This window comes from Chroicocephalus ridibundus, chromosome 14, assembly GCF_963924245.1.
Source record: "Chroicocephalus ridibundus chromosome 14, bChrRid1.1, whole genome shotgun sequence".
NCBI classification, from domain to species: Eukaryota; Metazoa; Chordata; class Aves; order Charadriiformes; family Laridae; genus Chroicocephalus; species Chroicocephalus ridibundus.
In genome coordinates this window covers 587,000-608,505 of record NC_086297.1, presented here as the reverse complement: position 1 = coordinate 608,505, position 21,506 = coordinate 587,000, and the positions used below count along the sequence as shown (strand labels likewise).

At 46.3% G+C, this 21,506-nt stretch overlaps 1 protein-coding gene across 3 annotated transcripts in view; it reads right to left on the bottom strand.

Annotated features, from left to right (window-relative positions):
• The window catches only part of RHBDL3 (rhomboid like 3), a 67,834-nt gene that overhangs the window by 23,638 nt on the left and 22,690 nt on the right, over positions 1-21,506 (bottom strand). For all 3 annotated transcript variants that reach the window (XM_063352395.1, XM_063352396.1, XM_063352393.1), the window contains one exon: positions 5,484-5,642. In XM_063352395.1, the coding sequence (XP_063208465.1) occupies positions 5,484-5,642 (159 nt within the window). The remainder of the gene's footprint in view (positions 1-5,483; positions 5,643-21,506) is intronic.

Genomic DNA, 21,506 nt, shown 5'->3' with positions numbered 1-21,506 from the left:
TGAGAGATGGATAAGGACACAATCACGTGACCACTCTCGTATATTTCTTGATAAGACCTCCTCCTTACCCACAGTAGCACAATATTAGATCAAATGCTGAAGTAAAAGATTTTCAAACCTTTTTTAATTAAATATTTGTTATTATACCTCTGTATAAAGGCCAGAAAGAGAGTTCAGGAATCCTATACTTTCAGCCAAGATAGTGAATCAAGGACAGAGGGAGCATTTAAAGGGGAAGCTGAAGGACATCCCAGCGTCCTCTTGATGTTTGGCAGATCTGCCCTGCTTCAACAGCGCAGCTAATTGGAAGCACAGAGGGGAAGAAATGCAGCTATAAAACCTGCAGCTTTGCTTGCAACAAACATTTCCAGAGTAGCAACAGTGAGAATAAAATGACAAATACCAGACAGGACCACTAGAACGGAGGTCGTGGGTTGTTCTGCAATAGCCTTTTAAGCTTAAAACATTCACTAGAATGTGAACAAGGGTTTAGCAGGAAGAGGAGATATTAATTTGGGCAAACTTTTGTCTTGCCTGGGGATTCCCCTGAGAATTGGAGATTTAGGCCTTATTGCTTATCGTCCCAGTGACTCAGGTAATAAAGAATCATATACAGTTCTTGCAAAGCCTTGTTCACCTAAGCCTTTTCTGCAGGCTGTCAGATGGTTCAGTAAAGGACACACAAAGACACTGGAATTGGAATTTATAGCTACTTTATGACCGTGCTACAAAGTACTTCTAAGTACTATTAAAAAAACTCCAAGCAAACCATGGTTTAAAGGACCTCTCTCACCTCCCCACCCACCCCCCCCCAAGAATACAGTATGTGACCTCTTAAGAGCTCGCCTCTACAAAGATAATAAAGCCCTCCTGGTGCTGTCACATACACGCTCGCAAAACTAAAAGATAAAATTCCATGTTTTCTCATTCAAAAAAAAGTTATCTCTTTTCCTAGCTACAGCTCTTCTTTCACTGTTTCCCCTCATTTCAGTTCAAGTCAGGTTGGAGGAAGTATCCCAAGTAAAAGTGTAAGCACTGAAACAGCAAAAGCAAGAGTTACCTTTCAAAGCAGAAAGGATGACCATCAAAAATGTACGGGCATGTGCAGTGTCCCCACAAGGGACAGAACCAAGCCTTGCTTTTATCACTGACGTGGATAATAAGAACAAATCGCTTCCAGCCATGCATTATTGAAAAATGTCTTAAGAAAAATATAAGCAGATACTTTTGAAGCCTTGGAAAGCAATCGAAAGGCAAATGTAGTTAGGGAAAGAGGGAATAGGGAGCTTAAGGGAACAGCAGGCGGGGTTTAGCACTTTGCAGAACGGGTCCTTCTGACATGGCTGGCTATTGCCTACTAAATCCTGTGCCCAGCTGGAGATAGTCCCACCTCTGCTCCATTAAGATAAAACAATACATTGCGAGTTTGGAGAAAAGTCCTTTCACAGACCGAAACAATGTGAATTTTTCATTTTGTGACTGCGGACAGGGAGGGTGTGCTGCTATCCCTGAAATCTCTGCAAAAAGAAAACTCACAAGTCAGAGAAGGAGGGAAAAGTCAGAGAAGCAGCCTGCTCACGTCTGAAGAGGAACACATCAAGAGGGCGAGGAGGTGATAAAGCCATGATCCAGCCAGTCCAAAGCAACAATCCACGTTCCCAGGCAGAGAAGACAAAGAGGGTTTAGCCAGGGAATAAGAGACTGAATCTCTCCAGGGCCTCACTGCTCTGCTCTTTAGCTCTGTTACAGTTCATAGGATATTACGTGAAGTAGTCCAGGACTGCCAGCAGCAACTGCTGTTCGGCAAGGATCTCGGCAAATAATATCTCAATTATAATTACCTCCTGGCTTGCCTCCTCTCTAAAAGTAGCAAAGTTAGTTAAACAGCTTCGTTCATTATCTCCTCCAATGGCCTACGCCGTTCATAGCCAGAATTTTCACTGTGCATTTTTAGCATCTCTCTTCACAATGCAGAAAAGCAACCAGACAACAGAAATGCACAAGACGCCTCCACTTCTACAGGAAGTGTTTTTGTTATTCTGCACTGTCTCAGACACAGGGTAAGAAATCCCACCTGAAACTTTCTGCCATTCTTGCAGACCCAGTGCAGAAACAGAAATGAATATGACTGCAGCACTGTGTTTTACAACTACACAAGATGAATCCCATATATACAGAGGAGAAATAATTCCCAGTGAGTTGCCTATCTGATTTTTTCAGCCCTTTCTGTCTGCAGATTACACCAGGAGTCTTCAGCTTCCCTGAATTCATTCATTACTCAAATTATTTACTGAGTGATTTCTAGGGTCTGTTCTCACGCTGTAAAATTTTAAATTTCAGAAATTTAACCTGCTTTGCTGAGTTGAGAACAGGCATATGTTTTGTGTAGGTACACCTGGGTCTTCTTATTAAGGTCAGAAGTACTAGAATTACATTTTTTGGTCCATCTAGATGTTTACAATACACTTTAGACATCAGGGGATAACACAACTTTGCTCAACAGCAGTCCTTTAGTTGAGGATCCCAGCGTGTGAGGGAGCAGGCAGAGTTCTTGGTGCTCATGATCATGTTGGAACATATGGGTGCAAGCATTTTTTACTGCCGTCTCTGGGAGATGCAGTACCCTGAAGGAAACAAAGTGCTAACACTATTACTCTGTGAGGTTTATGGCTGGCAGTGCCTTCTGGAAATAATAATTTCATAGAGTTCGGCTGTTTCTGTGGTCACTAATAACATCTCTAGGCATCAGACTCTCTAGTAAGTAAGTAGCCAAGCACCCTGCAGAATAAGCAGTGTCACATTCTGTCACACTTCCAGGGAACCCAGCAAAGATCAAGGGCTCTACAAGGGTGAAAAAATGGAAAACCTTCCCTGCTCAATTTTTATCAACATTAGGAAAGCAGAGAGAAAAAACAGAGGATATCATATCCCAGGAACTGACCATTGAAGACAGAGTTCTCTTGATGCCCAGTGGTTAAACCCTACTTTCTGCTGGATTCTGTGAGACAAATGCATGTTTATCCCTTTGGCTGGGATAGAGTTAATTTTTTTTCATAGTAGCTTGAGCAGGCAGCTCATCAGCTCCTTCCATCCCTTGGAAAGAAACTGAAAGAGCTGTCTGTAAGACAAACACACAGAGTCGTCTCCTTCCTTCCTTCCACACTGCTGCTTTGACAACTGCTCTGTAATGCGTCTCCGGTATCCAGCCCCACTCCTCTCCTCAAGGCTTCTCCCGTGGCCAGAGCTTTATTAATGCAATTTTACCTCCTGCTCAAAGTTTCACGACCTTGGACGCATTTGGGAGACCATGAGATTCTCTGATCACGTCAGAGTCCTTCTTCATGAATACTGATGGAGAACAGGAAAACCACACACACGGAGTCATGCTTGTAAAACCTCTGTGGATCTAGTAAAAGGTCAGCCTTTCCCTTCCCCACAGCCAGGACCATCATTTTTGGGTGCAGATCAATTCTTGCTAAGCTACTGAAACAGACAAATTAACCTGAGCAAAAAAGCAGAGATGGCTGATGATCATCAAGCACAAGCATGTACTTAAACACCACCACACATGGTTTCCAGGATTGACAGATATAAAGTGAAGGAAATCACTAATTTCACAGTGATTCTGCGTCAACTGTGCTGCTTCTTTCTATCAGGAAGTTCACAAGGCAGGTTTGGGAGCAGGAAACTAGCGAAAAGAGAGGGAGCCCTAAAAAGTTTGCATGTTGGAAATCAGTAGCAACTAGAGGAGGGGTGAGATTCCATTTGTAAGTAGTTTAATGTTCTGGCATTTGCATTCCTTATTGGTTAGAAAGTGCAAAAAATGCAGATGAGGATGGAGGGACTGATGACAGAATAATCAATGGATTCTTTACAGAAGTCATTCAATAGTAGTGAAGGAAACTGGCCATTTTGCAGAAATCGCATCAGGTAGGTGTAAGGTGGCACGATCTCCCATTCCCCAAAGAAGGAGGCTGTCCAAGTCTCTCACCTCCCACCTGCCCCTCATTAGCTTGTGCTGCTCCTGAGCGCAGTGGAGCAACGAGACAGAAAAGCCCAGCTGTACTGCCAAGCCTGTTGCCGACATGTTGGCTGGCTCTAGGCCATCATTTCTGTAAAAGAAATGAGGCGATACCTCTTCCCGCTACCTAAGTATTGTGCAGCTCAATTAGTGAACACTTGCACGGTACTTTGAATATACCAAATTGTAGAACAAGAGGCTGTTACTATAAATACACTGCTGATCACAGAGTACCATTGACCACACTGTTTATCAAGCTGGAGCTGAGGAAAACCTCACACTCACTGTGATCTATTTAATAGTTGCTACATTTATTTTACTGTGTACCTAAATACATGCAAGGGGATAACAAAACAGCTTGATTAGATACAGTAGGTTTATGTCATTGAATCACAGTAATTTCACCTTCACACTAACCGCAGCCTGACTGAGGTTGTGACCTGGATCCTTGAGAGCTGTGCCCTGTTATCGTACTTTTCTGATCAATGTAAAGACAGAACATATGGAAGACTCTTTCTAAACCAAGAACACATGCACGATTGGCCATGACAAATAGAGGGATCAAATCCCCACGCTGACTGTGGGAACACACAGAGACACAACTTATTATCCTCTGCACCAAGAACACATCCAGTGAAGCCTTAGAGACATCACTGACTTTAATCGTTCGTTGATTTTGTCACCCAGGTTTCTCTTACTACCGCACTAAATCTGCTGAGACTCAGGTGGGGGATGACAGAGCAAGAACAGGGCAAAGCCCCTGGAATGGCCACTGTTCAAGATACCCATCTTTCAAACAACGTTTCTAAGCCATCCTAGGCATCTAACAACATATGTCTACATCTGTGTTGGCCTGCCAAACTGCCTTGACGAGAAACAGAGAGATCTCTTCACTAATTGACTAATTAGTAGAGATAGAGAGGCATCCAGATCATGACTCATACAGTCTAAGACATCTCACCTGGGATAAAATGAACATGACCTAGAAAGAGCTTATCCCTGTTGCTGTTGATGCCTACAGCAGTGCAATATGACTCCACCCAGCAAGCAAACACAACGTTATCTATACATTTTTGTCTGGAAGTGGTGAAATCTCTAGATAAAATAGGAGACAACCAGTCTGACAAACCTCTGCTTGCAAACAAATGGCTCCTTATGACAGCTACCAACCGATATTGAGAGCAAAAGCCTCTAAACCAGCAGCAACCATTGCTTCATGCTCCTCTTACAACAGCTCCCACAGTTTCTTCTCATGCAAACTTGTTTTTTGGAAAAATCAGCAGCAGCTTGACTCTTGGCTTGAGATTCAGTCACCATTGAAGGCTTCAGCAAGAACATGCAGAGTGTAACGCAGGGATACAGCAAACACTGGTGTTAATGGAGGGAGAGAGACCGTCCCCTCAACAGCCAATGTTTTAAGCAGAGTCAAGGACTGACAGGCCCTGCCAGCCAGAGCACTCACCAGGTTGACGAAGTCCTGGTAGCAGATCCTCCCCTCAGAGTTGCTGTCTGCCAGGGCCAGCAGGACCTCCAGCTTGTGGGGGTCCAGCTCTGATCCGTGTCTCTGGAGAAGGGAGCGAAACTTCTCGGTGCTGATGTAGCCAGTGTTGTCAGGATCAAACTGGGACAGGAGGGGAAAGTGCCAGAATTAACCATTCCATGTTACACGCAACTCTGCCCTCCCATGCATTCACCACCTGCTGCAGACCCACAGGGACCCCAGGGGCTGCTCTAGGCTTTGGTGATACATTGCCCTGCACCCACGTCTCCAGCTTCTGTTCACCACACAGGGACTGCAAAGCACCCCGGCTCCAGAGAGGTAAACCCAGGCATCATCATCCACACCTTCCCCCTGTCTCCACAGAAGCTTCTGCTAAGTCAGCTCCCTTCACCTTCCTCACCTTTGCATCGTCATTTCTCTTGGATATTTTTTATATACCTCTCTATCTGCACTATGAAGCAAACCAGAGATACAGTCTGTGAGATAAAATGTACGGAAAAGTTTTACTCCTGTATTTCCTAACACAATTGCAACACAGGAATATCCCATCCCCCCTCAAGTCCTTTCTGTGCTCAGTGCTTCTGATAGTCACCTTTCCAGATGCCTTCAAAACGGGAAGTGCTTTCGCTGCTGAAGGGCTCTCTATTATAAGATGGATTGGAAAGAAATCTTTGTACAGGAACCAAAGCAGATGAATGTTACATCAAAATAAAAGTGACAAGGCAGCCACATGCCATTTTCAGAACGTAAACCAGAGTCGTTAGAAGGGAAGTCCCCGGTGAGATTTGGAGCGAATCGCACTCTGACCAAAACCATCACTGTTTTCCCTCAGACTAAGTGGTTCATCTCCTAAAAATGCCACTGATCGAAAAGAGACAGCTTTGCAAGTCTGCTCAAACTTACTACTGCTTCCAGTGGCCTCTAACGCACACTGAGCTCCCCGGGCACCCCGCGAGGGGCTGCCAGCTCACAGGCGGGCGCAGCCCCAGCCCTGACAAAGCCAGTGCTGGCACCACGCCGAGCACGTTTCTTTTGTGCTTTGAAAACTAGTGGATGCAAGCTGCCAGACCAGCCCGCACTAGCTGTGGTGCGGTCTGATCCCTGCCAGCTCTCTGTTGCTGTGAGATTTGCCTTTGATTTCCCAAACTTGGCTGTGAGGACCCTGGTGCTCACTGGCCTACTTTTGTAGATAATGATATCAAACTTGTTGGCTGGATTGAATGGCTGTCAGGGGGCATGGTGGTCAGGAGGGAATCTTTTCATGGAAACATTTGGGACATAAAAGGCCTTGGCAGAGCCAACAAGGTCCTGACAATCCTCACTCCTTCCTAATGGAGAACAGAAGCTGAACAGGCGCACAGCCTTCGATCAGACACGGTGGAGTAAAGGCTGCCTTGGCCAGGGAAGGGGTGAGAAGAGGGATGTGGCAGAGGATGCGGCCTGCCAGCAGCAGGGCTGGCACTGCTCTGCAGCAAGCAGAGCAGATTTAAACAGACTGGCCTCAGGCAGCTTGTTTAGAGGACGCAAGTGCCCACGTGCAAGGATCTGGCTTCGTCTCCTTCCAACTCAAGCACCTTTGTCCCGCGGCTGCTGGGGACCCTGGAGCAGGGCTGATCTGCTATGTTGTCAAAGCAGCAGCCCCTCCATGAGAAGCTGCTGGGGCAAGTGGATTACACAAAACAAGACAAACCAAGTGACCTGTGGACAGTCAGAGCTGGGCACTCTTCTGCCACCCTCTGCCAAGGGTCGCCTGTCCTTGCCAGGTGGCCTGGATGTACCTTCCTGACAGCTGGCACCCAGAGCCAAAGGTGGATTTCATCAGCTGTTTACCGTTAAACAAGAGCTTAATATTAATCCCTGGCAAAGTTTAGCTCCCCTACTCCAGTCAGTCCACACCGATGCTTTGAGTTAACAGACCAAATTCTAAAACCAACCCCAAAATCAGGGCTAGTCCACCCAGGCTCAGCTCTGATGCTTTTTGGCTCTTGCTGGGACTCTCGAGCGTGCCTAAGTGTGCAGTGCCCAATCCCAGAGGCACAGATACCCAGGAAAGAAAGTATTATTAGCATAATACCTGAGATGACCTTTCTCAAGGGGAATTTGCAGAAGCTGGGAGATGAGTCATTCAGTGAATGGATCTAACACCTGCAATCCTATAGATACTGCTGTGTTCATCCTGTTTCCTGAAAGCATTTGACCTAACCAACATCTTACTTAACTGCACCACTTTAACTATATCTTGACATTTAAGATGTCAGAACCTATCTTGTCTAGGACAAAACCATTTGCTCCTTGAAGGCCTAAATGCCTCCCTACTTTGAGGGCCAGGGTCAGCAACTGAAGCATGGAAGTCTCCCCCCTTGCTGTGTGCTCACCGTTTGACTTTGTGGGAAAGACCAAGAGTCACAGCAGTGGGGAACACAGCTATTCCTTCAAAGGGCAAAAGAGATACAGAGCTGAAGCACGCAGGCTCCCAAAGCACAAAAGAGCTGCTCAGATCACAAACCACTTTCCCCAGACTGTTCTGCTTTATAGCATTCCAAAAAGAAACGTTTTGTAACCAAGAACAGAAATTACACAACTGCTTCAGAGCATCAAACCAGCCCACAAGGACACACTAATGACTCCAGACTCACTAGTGCTAGAGCAGATACGATCCTGTCACTCGAGACTACTGTCCAAACCTGTTGCTCCCTGCTGGTTTTCCAAATGGACAGACAGATGAAGCCTGTCTGGTGGCTGTGCATGAGCCTCTGCTCCAGGGATGCTTCTTTCTCACACCAGTAGGCACCAGCATTCCTCCTTCAGCTCACTGTCTTGCTGCTTGTCGCACCAAAATCAAAGCAGTGGCAGAAGGTAGCTAGTATTTTCAGTACTGTAAACAGAGGAGCCTGTTCTCCTCTTTCACGTTATTATGTATAATTTTCTTTTTGGCACCGAGTTAGTGATACTAATTAGAAATAGATTTGATTTAAAACAGTGGATCTGAACAGCATGAAAGAGTAAGAGGTGAACAATGAACAATTGGCATCTGAACTAAAAAGGCCTGCCTGAGAGCAGAACTAGACCTGGAGCAGAATGTTTTACTGTAAACCCCAGCTATAAGGGAGGTCTCCAATTTATGTTTAAACAATTTTTTTTCAGCATATAAAAATCTCATCTGTCACCACAGCACTCAAAATCCACCTCAACACTTCACACTGCCTCAAACCCTGTTTCCGATATCACAGCTAGCCACAAAAGTCAAGGGGCTGACTTGGTCCTGCAGAACACGTGTCCCCACAAATGGCAAAAACCTGGGATGGCACACTCAAAACACTTGGGTCCATCAATTATAAAAGAGGCAACTGACCTTTGCTAGACGCTTCATGTATTTATCCATGATGGTCTCATTAAGGGCCGGTTGTCCCACAAGCGCAGCCAAGCACCTTTGTCTCACCGAGAGGACAGACAACGAGTGGCAGCCAGCAGCATGGCTGCACTGAGCCCCAGGTCCAGCCCCACAGGGAGTGCTCCCCAGGCAAAGCCCCCCAGCAGCCAAGCCAGCACAGTGGCTTCCTTCAGCTTAGTTACTTCTGCCTCTGCCCATCTGCTTGGGCAGGCAAGCGCAACACAACCGGTGCAGGGATGAGGAAGGCCATTTGCCCCCCCCAACCCCGCCCCAAACAATAGGACACTAACGGCAATTTCATGCAAGGTTTCCTCCGCATTTCAATGACAATCATCCTTAACTCCCTTGATCCTCAACCAGGCTCTTAAGCAAAAATGTAAATATGTTAATGACCGTAGCAGCCATCTGACCCAGGATCTTAAATCCCTGGCCCAAAACAAGCTATTTTTTCCCTATTTCTTCCTTATTTTAGTACAGACACTCCATAAGCTGAAGGCCCCACAGCAAAACTCCAAGACAAAAGTAAGGCCCTGCAAACTCTGATGGAAACAGGAAATACGGTTGAGAAAAGAAAATGAAATCTCAAATTGTTCCTCCTCTTTAATTAAAGACATATCAGCCACGGCTGAGTGAGCAAGTAGGGTGGAGGCTGGTGCTGCAGACAGACAATGGGTATCTTGGGAAAACACAGACATTTCACATCGTGCAGCCAGATGCTCCTCTCCCCCATGGCAAACAGCCCTCTGGGGCATCAGAGCAGCTGGAGAGTCAACAGCTGAACTGGGCACAACATGAGGATCCTTGGCTGGCTTTAGAATTGCAGATCTGTTGCAGAAACAGAGAATTTGCTACCACCCACGGTTTCCCCATTGAGGGGCTTTGTCTTGGCATGAAAAGGAGATATCACCCAAGCCATAAGTTGTCTTCGCAATAGGCAAGGCTCCGAGCAACTTCATTTAATTTGGAAGTTGGCTTTGAGCTAGATCAGTCCCTACAAACCTGAACTGTTCTATGGTCTGGTGGTATCTCCACTTCTGGGAGAGACTGGCCTGGCAGTCAGGCCTCCTGGCACTGACCCCAGCTCTGCTCCAGACTAGGAGGCACATTCTGGAAATAAATTGCCATGAGCTTTAGCTTCCCCTCCTGTTATATGGAACAGACAACTCCTGCCTTATTTCCCACCAGAAGGGAGCTATCAATAGTAGGCCTGCTTCTCGTTCACACGTAGGTCCTTTCCCACTGGAAAGGGGGAGTCAATCGCGTGCAGGATCTGTTCATATCCAAGCGTTTCAGAAAACACTCTGCGCTTCGTTGGATTTGATCTCAGACCGTTAGCCGGCACAGTCTCCGCAATCTAGGGGTGCTAACAAGCTTTGGAAACAACCAGACCATCTCCAGGCTCAAGGGCCATGCTGGAGTTGAATCAAGGGTCTCCAAGTCAATGGTATGGAATTGACACACTCCAAGTTGAAGCTGTGAAAAGACATTTAAGACAGGCATTGGAACTCTCCCGAAGATAGTCATACATCTTACCAGAGCCCCATTCCTTACCTTTCCACAGTCTCTGGGGTCACGCTGTGAGTTGGTGAGAAGTTTTGGTTGGTTTGGGTTTTTTTGTTAAAAACAAAACCAAAAACCAACAAAAACACCCAACCACAACAATGTGGCAACAGTGTATGTAGCATTTGCTGCTTTGATGAAGATTAAAGGAATGACAAGGCAGAAGATGAAAGTCTGCTTTATGATCCAAATGAGAGGGCAAAAAGCAGGGGCTGTTTTAATATGTTTCATCACTGCCTGGTGGTGATGATCTATCGAGCAGCTTAACGATCCTGTTCTCCCTTCCAATGGTGGGAGGTGCACATGAGAGGAGAAACCCTGATCCAGAAGAGAGGAAGGCCAGTCAAAGGTAAGCGCATATACCTCCACCTTGAAAACCAGCTTCTCACTGTTAAAAGTCACCTAATCCAAGTTGCCTGAACATGTGTGGTAAAACATTAGTGCTGGCTCCAGTGACGCACACTCTCTTCTCCTCTAAATAATGAATTTACCCACTACTGCTCAAACAATGTAAAGTGATTAAGGGCTGCCCAGCAGTACTTTTAGCGCATGTTAGATTGCTTTGACCTGACGTGAACCCAAGGGCTGGAAACATCACCCAGTTCTCAAAAGCCAGACTGCATTTAAGCACGGAGGATATACCCTCACTGCTCTCCAAGCAGGGCCCTCAGGCAGACCCGCTCCCTGGAAAGCTGCTGCGATGCAAGAGAGCACAGAGCGACCCAGCTCAGCATCCACCTAGACAGGGAAGTGCTGGCAGAGCAGATGGCCCATCACCCGGACTCCGGTAAGTGTCTCTGCCTGCAGCTCATGGCACAGTGGAGATGGAGGGAGCCGGTATAAGATTCCCTTTTCCTTGAAGGGCAGAGTATCCCAAAGAACCAAGTCCATCAGCTAGCTGGCCAATCTGTAGAGTCATTTCAGCTTTAATTTATTTCTCCTACTGTCTTAGGCGCAAAGACAAGGAAGGGACCTACATTAGACCATCTGTTGTTACCTTCTGCAAAAGCACTTCATCTAGACAGACACTGGAAGCACAGATTCAACATGAACAGGAGAATAAAAAGATTCAGGAGTGCATCATTGCTCAGTTGTTAGGCAGATTTCTGGAGTGAGCCCAGGTGCCTCTTGCAGTGCCTTGACTTCCCCATTTACAAGGCACAAGCAACATACCTGTGCCTGCGTGATTCAGCGCAGTGATGGTTGTGGAGCGCTTACAGAGCATGACTGGGTGATAGTTGCAATGGCAATTAGTGAGCCACAAGGCCAAGAAGCACAGGGAGAATATGAACAGAGCTGGCCTTCTCCAAGGTTTCACGTATAGAAACATCAGACTTTCCAAAGTCAATGATAGCTGGGCACCACACTGAACTCCTTAACTCCACAGAGGTTCAGACCCCTGGTCCAAGTCACCATAGGCCAAGCAAATCCTGCATTTGGGGACCCCAGGAATTTCCGACCGCTTCCCCACCGCTTGCTGGGGAAGCCTATCATGCTCCACCTGGTAGCCAAATCCATGTTTCTGTCTCCACACACATTTTTAATGCAACTCGCTCCCCTATCGTTCCTCTGCCTGGGGGTTTCTTGCTGCAAGTACTTGCTAAGACACTAAGAGAGGACAGAGCTGAGATGCACTCACAGGACCTGTTGGGCTAGCTTTCAGTCCTCTGCTGTCTCGACAGCCCACCACTCTGAGCTATCCCAACTGCTTCTCTCTAGATCAGCCTCCTCGCAGAATGCTCACAGGAATCAGCCTCCAGTCTCAGCCGGGGAATTACACACAGTGTTCAAGCCACCCAGAACTAAATTATTCAAAATATGCCACTATGCTGGCTTTGAAACTAAAGCCGCTCCCCAGAAAGAAGCCAGGGCAAACAGAAGCTCCATTATCAGCAGCACTGACAAGGAAGGAGATGCAGCACTGAAAGTGAGGGAGATAATTCATGATTAATGAGACAACATGGATGGCAGGAGATGCCCTCCATTATGCCACAAGGCTTAATGCAGAGAGACGTGTTTATAGACTGAGACTTCTCCAGCTCTGCTTCTTCCTGTTTTATTATTTATGTAAGTGCATTAAGACTAATGGAAAGAAGCCGAGGCACACTAAAAACAGATGGGGTTTTTTTTTCAGGTGGAAATATCATTTTTAATCTTGGTCCAGCACTGGAGACGTTGCACATTTCTCTGGATAGATGTCCTCAGCTGCAGCAACAGGCCGGTCAGGTTACAGCCCAAACTCGCAAACCACGTGTCATATCACAAGCCCAGCTCTGGTGCTGACTAACTGCACTTTTCTGAGATTGTGGACAAGGTGAAGCCTACAAGAGATCACCTAGTGACCGCCATGACCAAACCCACTCTAACAGTTAAAACCTTTTCTTAAATCCTTAGGCAAGAGGTTTAACACTCTTTTCAGACCTGCTTGTCAGCACTGGTCTAGACATTATTATATGTACAAATGCCCAATCTCTTGGTCTCCCTTTTGGATTCCTCTAGTTTTTAGGGCTCCGCAATCTCCTGGGGCAATGAGTTCTGCAGTCTAATTAAAATAAACCCCACTTTTCATCTGGATGGTGTATGGCATTAAATATCAAAAGATGAAAGCAGCAATATCGATACTACCACGACACATGATACTCTCATTTACTACCACATAATTATTGTTTATGTCTTTTTAGCCGTGTCTCATTGAAGAATCTCAAAACCCTGTATCAGTATTAATTACACCTCTCAGTGCTTCTACATCGTAAGGGGACATAGTGTGTAAACCACTTCATTCAGAGCTGAAATGCAATACACTCCGTGTGGGATGCTGCATTTATCTGGACTACATAACTCAACAGGAGGCATAGCATGCACAGTCAACCTCACAGCCGGGAGACAGACAGGCTCTAATCACTACTGCTAAGAGGAAATAAAAAAAATAAAAAAACCAAACCCAAACGAAAAAAATACCAACCATGAAACATAAAACAAATACCAAACAGTCTGAATAGCTGTTCAGCTGGGGCTGTATTTCAGGCCAAGCTCCTGCAGTCAGATCCCTGCTTACCCAGGTTAACTAAAAGTATACAAGCACTTTGTAAAATTCACCACTATTGACAACGTCTCCTGTCGCAGCAGCATCTCTGCTGGTACAGATGAGCCTTCTCATTCAAAACAAGGTTTTGGTCTGATATTATCCGGAAAAAGTAGCATAGGTGATACCAGTGCAAGAGAGTCAGTAGTTGAAATGTTTCTGTTCCTGTATTTGGACAAAAGCCTCATGAATTATCTCTATCATACAATGATGATACACTTTCTGTCCCAGCGGTAACTCTGGAGAACGTTACACAGCTGCTGCTTAAAGTTAGGTAGTCTTGAATCAGCAAGTCAAGGTAACTTGCATCCAAAAGATTTTTAAAAGCCAGTACTAATACTGATTTTTTGCAAGTCTGGGAACACTGGAGGAACACCAAGAGCTGCTTTTTACCTTTCTTCTAGCTTTGAATCAGCAATGCAGCCCTTCCAACCATGGCTCCAAAACTCTGTCCAAAAATGATGACAGGCACCCACACAGCCACAAAACCGCAGGGCTGTGACAGGAATTTAATGGGACAAAGCAGGTCTATCAGCCTAATAGCAACCCACAGCAAATGAACAGATGCCTGATACTGAGTAATGCGTAAGTGAAAGAGGAGTGGTCTAATATCAGTCAGAATAGGCTACAGAAAATAGATAATGTTCAACTAATATTATCCGTATGAGAACACAAACTCGGTGCAGATCCTAAGACAAGACTGCTGGTATAACTGATTTCTGCTGAGCATCTGACGTCATCCGACAACACTGTGTTTGAGGACTTACTGTGACACAAACTCCGGCTTGTCACACACATTTAACATGCTAGAAGTCTGGCTATTTGACAGGTCTCAAAAATAAAACCAAGCTAGAAGCTACCATCACATGGAGACGCCACTAATGGGGTCCCATGAGAATTCATTCTTGCCCCTACAGAATTGTCATTAGTGACTGAGGGGAAAGCATAAGATAACTCTGCATCGTGCTCACAGATGAGCTAACGCTGCAAGTTACTAAGCATGAGCTGGGTCTTAGGTAAAGCCGGGTGCTTGCAAACAATATGTGTTACAGTAAGAACAAATAGAAAACCACACGGCCAGGAGCCAAGAATGCCAGCCAGCTTACAGGATGGGGAATGCCATCTTCAGAAGCAGCCACTCTGGGGGTGGGGGGGGGAAGCCTTGTTTGTTACTCTGAGTGCTCTCAAGGTAACACTGCCTGCAAAAAAGGAAATGTGACCTGCAGGTTTGTAAATGAAGTGACATTACCTCTGCATTTGTCATCTTTGTTACTGGTATAGTCTGACTGGCTCCACTGACGGTCTCAATTCATTAGCTTATAAAAGGGAAGGTTAAGCAATGACTTGATTCCTGTCCAGAAGATCCACAAAGGGAACAGAAATTTGGCAGCAGAGGATTCTCCACTATGACAAAGGTATAATCACATCGAGGGGACAGAGGTCAAAGCTAAGAAGATTTAGATTAGAATAAATTGATTATTTTTACTATTAACAAGTGAAATGGCTCACTAACTTGACCAGAAGTTTTACAATTGAATTGCAAGTTTTCCTAGGAGATGAGGTATGGCCAAGGTCAAGCAGAAGACACTCAGACTAGATGATCCCAACAGTTCCCTTCTGACCTGACTGCAAGTTATTAGGGCTCAGAAAAACTTAAACCAAATAGATGCATGTAAAGCCCCAATTAACAACTGCTGTAACACAAGTATAACCACAGTGACCCACCAATACTGGAATTCAAACCACACTGGTTCTGGTTAGAACAACTGTAGAGCAAAACTCCTACTAAAGAGACTAGGAAACATATTTAACTCATACTGATTTTACATCTGGCTTTGCTCAGTCATGGGGACTAGAAGCTACCAAAGAAACTCCTCTACTTTCCAAGCTAAACTGGGGTAGAAGGCAATGTCAGCCTTGTGACAGACGTATCACATGATCCCTATAATGCCTCGAGGCACCTGGCATTACACTGCGACGACATAACCATCTCAAAAGTACCTGAGACAGGTTGGATCCAAATGGAGCCCAGAGCTGGGAGTATTAATTATTCCTCTAACCTCTATCATTTAAACACTTGAGAGCAAGCAATCCTGGTTTGCATCTTTCCAGGGTGATCACAGAGGTTACAACTGCAGTAAGGAGCCAGACTCATGGAAGCTGTGGTGGTTCACATTGTTTCTTTGGAGATACATCCAAATCAGTCCTGGATGACACCCAGACTGCAGGTTCCCTGCATGGAGGACTGCGAGGGTAAGATCTGCAGTGTTTGCACCTTCCCAGTGTCTGCTATGTCAAATATAGTTCGATTTAAGGGTAGAAAAGATTTCTCCGAGTACCAAAGCTGCACAGTTAATCACAAATCAGAAAAATAAAGCTGCGGTTTTTGGCTTCTTACATGCCCTCGCTGGCTACGAGGGACAAATGCAAGGCACGGCACAGTGTTTCTAGAGTTCTTTGCCACAGTCTTCAAATAGACACAAAACTTGTCAGAAGTTTTACAGCAAATCGTGATTTAATAAAGACTTCGCAACAGGAGTGCGACTACTTCATAGGAAGAAGTGTTGTCCATGCAGATTCCTGGCCCAAGCCTCGCTGCTGGAGCAGGGCAGTTCTCCCTACAGGTGACAAAAGGCAGGGCTGGCCCGGGGCTAGCTGTGCCCTGCAAGGTGTAATGTCTCTGTCGGGCCCAAACACAGTGAACAGGGAATCCCTTTTATGCACTTACCAGCCTGACAATGAACTGTACCACAGCATGGTTTGAAATCCCTCTTTTAGCCCGTTATCAGGGAAAAGGCTCCTTCTCACAGCATTGACAAGTCCTCCCAGAGCCTGGCCCTGCTTGATGTACCAGGGGCTCCTTACTGCCTGGGGAGACAGCAGCGGATCCTCCCTTCACAGCCTCCCACACAACAGAGCGGTCATCCCCTCAGTCAAACCCGCACTCACCCACAGAGCCCCTCTCCTTGCCTGCCTCCACCTCATTCCTGCCTTCTTTACTGAACTAATCAGATTTCTCACACATACACAGGGCTCACACATGCTTTAAAGAGCACCTGCTTCCTCTGACGAGCCTGTGTGCTCTTCCAAAGCTCTAGTATTCCCCCTTTACTTGAACAGACTGGCTTGAATGCAGTTTAACCATTCAGAGCTGAAGCCCCCATGGGCACCCACAGGCAAGCAGACCTCCCACTTAGTTTTCCTGAAGCACAGAGCCCTGCTTCTTCAACAGGATCGGGTGGATATCTGCACACTGCCGGCACGGCTGTGAGCTGGGGGGGACCAGGTGCACAGCAGGCTGGGCGACCTTTGTCAGAGGCCTGTGGTTCATATTTGCCACGTCTGCATCACAAGCACAGGGTCATGCTGCATTGAGACTTGGAAACAAGCAGCGCTGACTACTGCGAATCACAAGCTCTATTTCCTGGGCGACACTCTAAAACACACATTCAAGTGCAGAGATGGCTTTCCAAACTGATACGACCCGAATAGAGATGATTAGAAGAAGGAAGCAGAGAAGGCACAGGCAACAACCATAATTAGAGAGCCAGCATAACTAAGAGAATGCATGTTATGCTCCTCAGGAATGAGGAAATCAAAACGACCCCTGCAAGAGTCACCCGAGAGCTGCAACCACTGCAAACAAAGGGGAAACAAGCCAGGAAGGAGAGACAGAAAAGACCAGACTGAAAAGGAAGGTTAGGAAATAGCAATACTCCTCCTATTCATGCATCATGCTGTATTTTTGGGAAGCGGGAAGAGAGTGAGGCAAGGGGAAAGAAAAATATATCTTCTCACCTGCAGGGTAACTAGAGAGAGAAATCCACCCAAAACAATCCCACCTGGCTTCCACTGGGGATTAATTAGCCCATGAAGTGGGGCTAACTTCTAGCAGACCATCCTCATGGACCACAGCATTTCAGACAGTCACGGAGAAGGGAGTGCAAAGACACAAAAGGAGGACTGCGGAAGGGGCAGGAGGAGAGGGCAGCCCAGACTGGCTGAGAGGAAACCCAGATGAATGGAGAAAGGCAAGCAGGGAGGTGAATGAGCAAGAGGTGATGAATGGTAGGGGGGGCATGGAAGTTTTACACAGGGCAGAGAGCAAAGACAGACCTGAACCGGGAAGACTGAACGATGCTGCTTGAATGGAAGGGGAAAGGGGGAGGAGAAACGAGGCAGAGAGAGAGCTGAGCAGCACAAAGTGAAACAGTACGGTCAGAATGGCTTCCCATATGGACTTGACAAGGCCTTAGAGAGAGAGAGACAAGTAACACAGCATGAACTTTAATCCAGAAGCAGAAAAGCTGCCTGGAGCAGACAGTGTTACTGTCGTCAGTCCCTGTATAATCCCTCCAACATTGGGCACCTTCTTTGCTCCCAGTCAACAAGTTCTCGTGAACCCAGAGCAACAAAACCAGCAGCCAAAGGCCCCCATCAGAGGGGGTTGTAGCAAGACTGAGCTAGTGACATGGGAACAGCAGATGGGATAAAGCACCAAGATGTAATTATCTCAAGAAGCAGCCCAAGAGATGCAAGTGTAACATTACCCTAAAGGCTAGACAAGAGGCAATTTATATGGATGACATAGAAACATTGCTCCTCACCAGAGTTACTTGCAGGGCTTTCCTCCATTTCTAACACCAGGATAATTTTTTCAAAACAAAACTTTTCCAAGTAAAAACTTGGAGATTTCAGTCATGCCAAGATTTTCCTGTGAATTTGCCTTAGCTTTGAACATTGATTGTCCAGAAGTTTCCTCAGATTCTACAAGGCCAAAACACTGGACATCGCTATTTTCAAAACGCTTCATTAGAAAACTGCCATCTATGTTTATATTCAGAATGCCCAGATGTGCCCAAGTCAGATTAAATATTTTGCTCAAATGGAAGCAAGAAGCATTTTTCGCAATCTTTTGGGGAATTGCGAACAAAACTCTATGTGTATCATTATTCACCCACCTCCACTGTCTTCACAGCTGGGGAAAATAATGCACACAGAAAGGACACATCTTGTTACTTGAACCTCACTGGCAGAGCTGAAAGCTGGATACACTCCCATCCCTTTTGGGTGTGCAGGTTTAGATGGGCCAAGGTATCTGTTATCCCCCTAGGTCTATCAGTCACCCCCTACACGATCCTAGCCAAATCTAATTTTCACAACTGCAAAACAAAAGGTACAGTGATTCACTCTAAAAGGGACAGCATAAGACCTTAAATCATAGCCCTTTACTTCATGCTCAGAAAATCACATTTGTCAGGAACAACCATTTAAAAGCTAATTCAGTGTCTGGAGCTCATGTTTCGCTCGCTCATAAATAGATTCCACTGTCATACAAGATGAAGTGAGAGGTCATAGAAACCCACTAGAAGGTAGGACACAACCCTCAAAAACAAACACAATGGAAAGGAAAACAAATTTGAATCTAAGACTTGACCCTACTCTGCCTTTTCGACGCATCAGGGAAGTCAAACCTAAAAAACTGTCTTTCGAAGTGTTGCTAGAGAAGACATGAGGGGCCCATCTGTGCCTCAACTCGAGTTCTGCCCCCTTCTTTTTTGATGTTTCTTGCACCAAGCAAACATAACAATATCACTGCAGTTAGTTTCAGGCAAAAAATGTGAGCATCCTGGAGTCAGAGCACAAGCAGCAACTCATCTGAGAAAAGACATGAGGATTTCTCCCCCCTCTCCCAAAGAAATAGCAAAGGAATTCCTGAGAAATCCCGGTTGGATTGTCAATATCTCTCAGAGAGGTTCACAAATACAGGACAGAGACTTGGAATCTGGCCGTTAGCAATTGGGTCTCTATTGCAGGGTGTATTTTGAAATGATAATTTGTGCTCTTTACGACTCACAATGGTACTACTGCCATTGGCTCAGTAGACAGATTTCCACTTTATGAACTCGGAACTCAAGGCAGAGAGGCAAAGTAATTCACTCAAGGATGCAAGACGCTTAAAATACTACTATAGGTGAGATGAGCTACCTGTGCTCCAGCCACCTCCATGAAGCACTCCCTACATCACCACCGAGTAACTGACTAGTAAAAATTGGAAGTTGCCAAATACTAGAAGAGGGATTTTTAAGGATGGGTTAAGACAGAGTAAAGGTCAAAGCACTCCCAAGGAAGTACACTAAGCCTGGTGATATCCACAAGCAACAAGAAAAGATGTCCAAGTGTGAGAGTCTCTCCTGGAAGCAGCAGGGAGATGTGTTTGCACAGGCATACGCACACATACAGCAGCGGCAGAGGGACAGTAAGGGTCTCCAGAAAGGCTGCTCGGCCAAAGCAGACAAGCTGGAGCATTGCAACTTCACAGGCCAGTTGAGCCCATGAAGAACCACTACTGCAAATAGAAGAGCGTCTTGCTTTTCCATCTGCCAGCCTGGGCACAGGCAGATCACGTTACATATGGCACTGGGGGGAAGGGAAAGAGAATACGAATAATTCTCAATTCAGAGAAAGGAGTGTGAGCTGTGCAGCTGCTGCAGCGCAAGCAAGCCCTAACAGCACTAGCTGTTGCTTTGGGTCAAGAGATCATACCCTTTCAGCCTGCTTCCTGACTTGTGCCTCATCCCAGCTGCTTTCCTCGTCCTTTAGTGCCAACCTGCAGGAACAGCTAGCTCTCTGGAAGAGGTCCAAACACAAGGAGGAGAGGTTACATGTGCCTGAGGGAAGTGACAACACAAGGCAGGTCACTGCTTAGTCTAAAAGCATTCAAGCAGGGTCAAAACCTACTAAAAATAAATACATAAATACACACATACATACTATACAGGAGAAGAATTTACTCAGATGGGACAGACAGGAGCTCAGGTATGCTTGGGGTTCCTTGAATCTGCATCTCTGGCAGCTATTACAACTAAATCAGACAGACTTGCGCTGCCAGCAGCCGGGAGCTGACAAGTCATCCTCCTTCCAGGAAGGGCTGCTGTAGCACCCATGCTGTTAGAGACCAAAACTGTCACTCCCTCCCCATCCCACACCCAGCCTGGGAACTCTATTTCTTTTCTGCTCCCCAAATCTGAGTGTCCCATATCAGACAGCCAAGGCAAAGCCACTACTACAAGCTGGTCAATCTTCTTATGCAAACGAACTCAGGGTAATTAGGACAGTTACAATGAGTCCCTGACAATGTTTGCCTTTGTGCACGCCAGTGGTAAATATAGACTGAGCTGCTTTCTAAGGATGGGGGGTGAGGGGAAAGCTGCACTGAGGGACAGCACCTCAGCTTCTCAGAGGGCTGATAAGGAAGTAAGCACTGTTTAAATGCAAGGATGCTCTCAGAAGTGTAGAGCTGATAGGCAAGGAAGGAAGCAGATGCTGCAAGTAAAAGTCACTGGCTGGAAGTCTCAAAAATATTCAGGGAAGGACAGTCACTATGGCAGGTCCGTGGGGGTGTCCCCCTGCATTACAACCTTCGTTCCACAGACAGAAAACTCCCACAGCTTTCATCCATCTAAAGATCTCAGCCCACAGGACTCAGACACCCAAGAAAAGCTCCCACCAGAGCCAAGACTGGACATAGCACAAACAGAGCAATTGCCGGCAGTCTCCAGGCTGCAAGCGTGCAGTGGCTGGCTGTGGGCTCGCTCGCTCCTGCACTGAAGGCTTTGCCTCTTGGTTATCTCAGCACGCTTCAGCCCCATGAATCTCATATATATGCTCTACTTTTGTTGTAGCCCTCCAGCTCATGCAGCAGCTGTGGAAGAAACCTAAACAAAAAAAGCAATCGCCCCCTGAAATCCCGTCATGCAAACAAGACTCTTCCCACCCATCGCCACAAGGGCTGAATGGAGAGGGACCGAACACCCCCTGCCCACCCCTGCCTGGTGGTCTTTTTGTCTCGTGACCTTCCCCGCACAAGCACAACCCCATAACAATCAGACAGGCAACATAATGCACCAGCGCCGGCTTTCCCAGCCCTTCAAGGCAAGCTGGGGAGGGA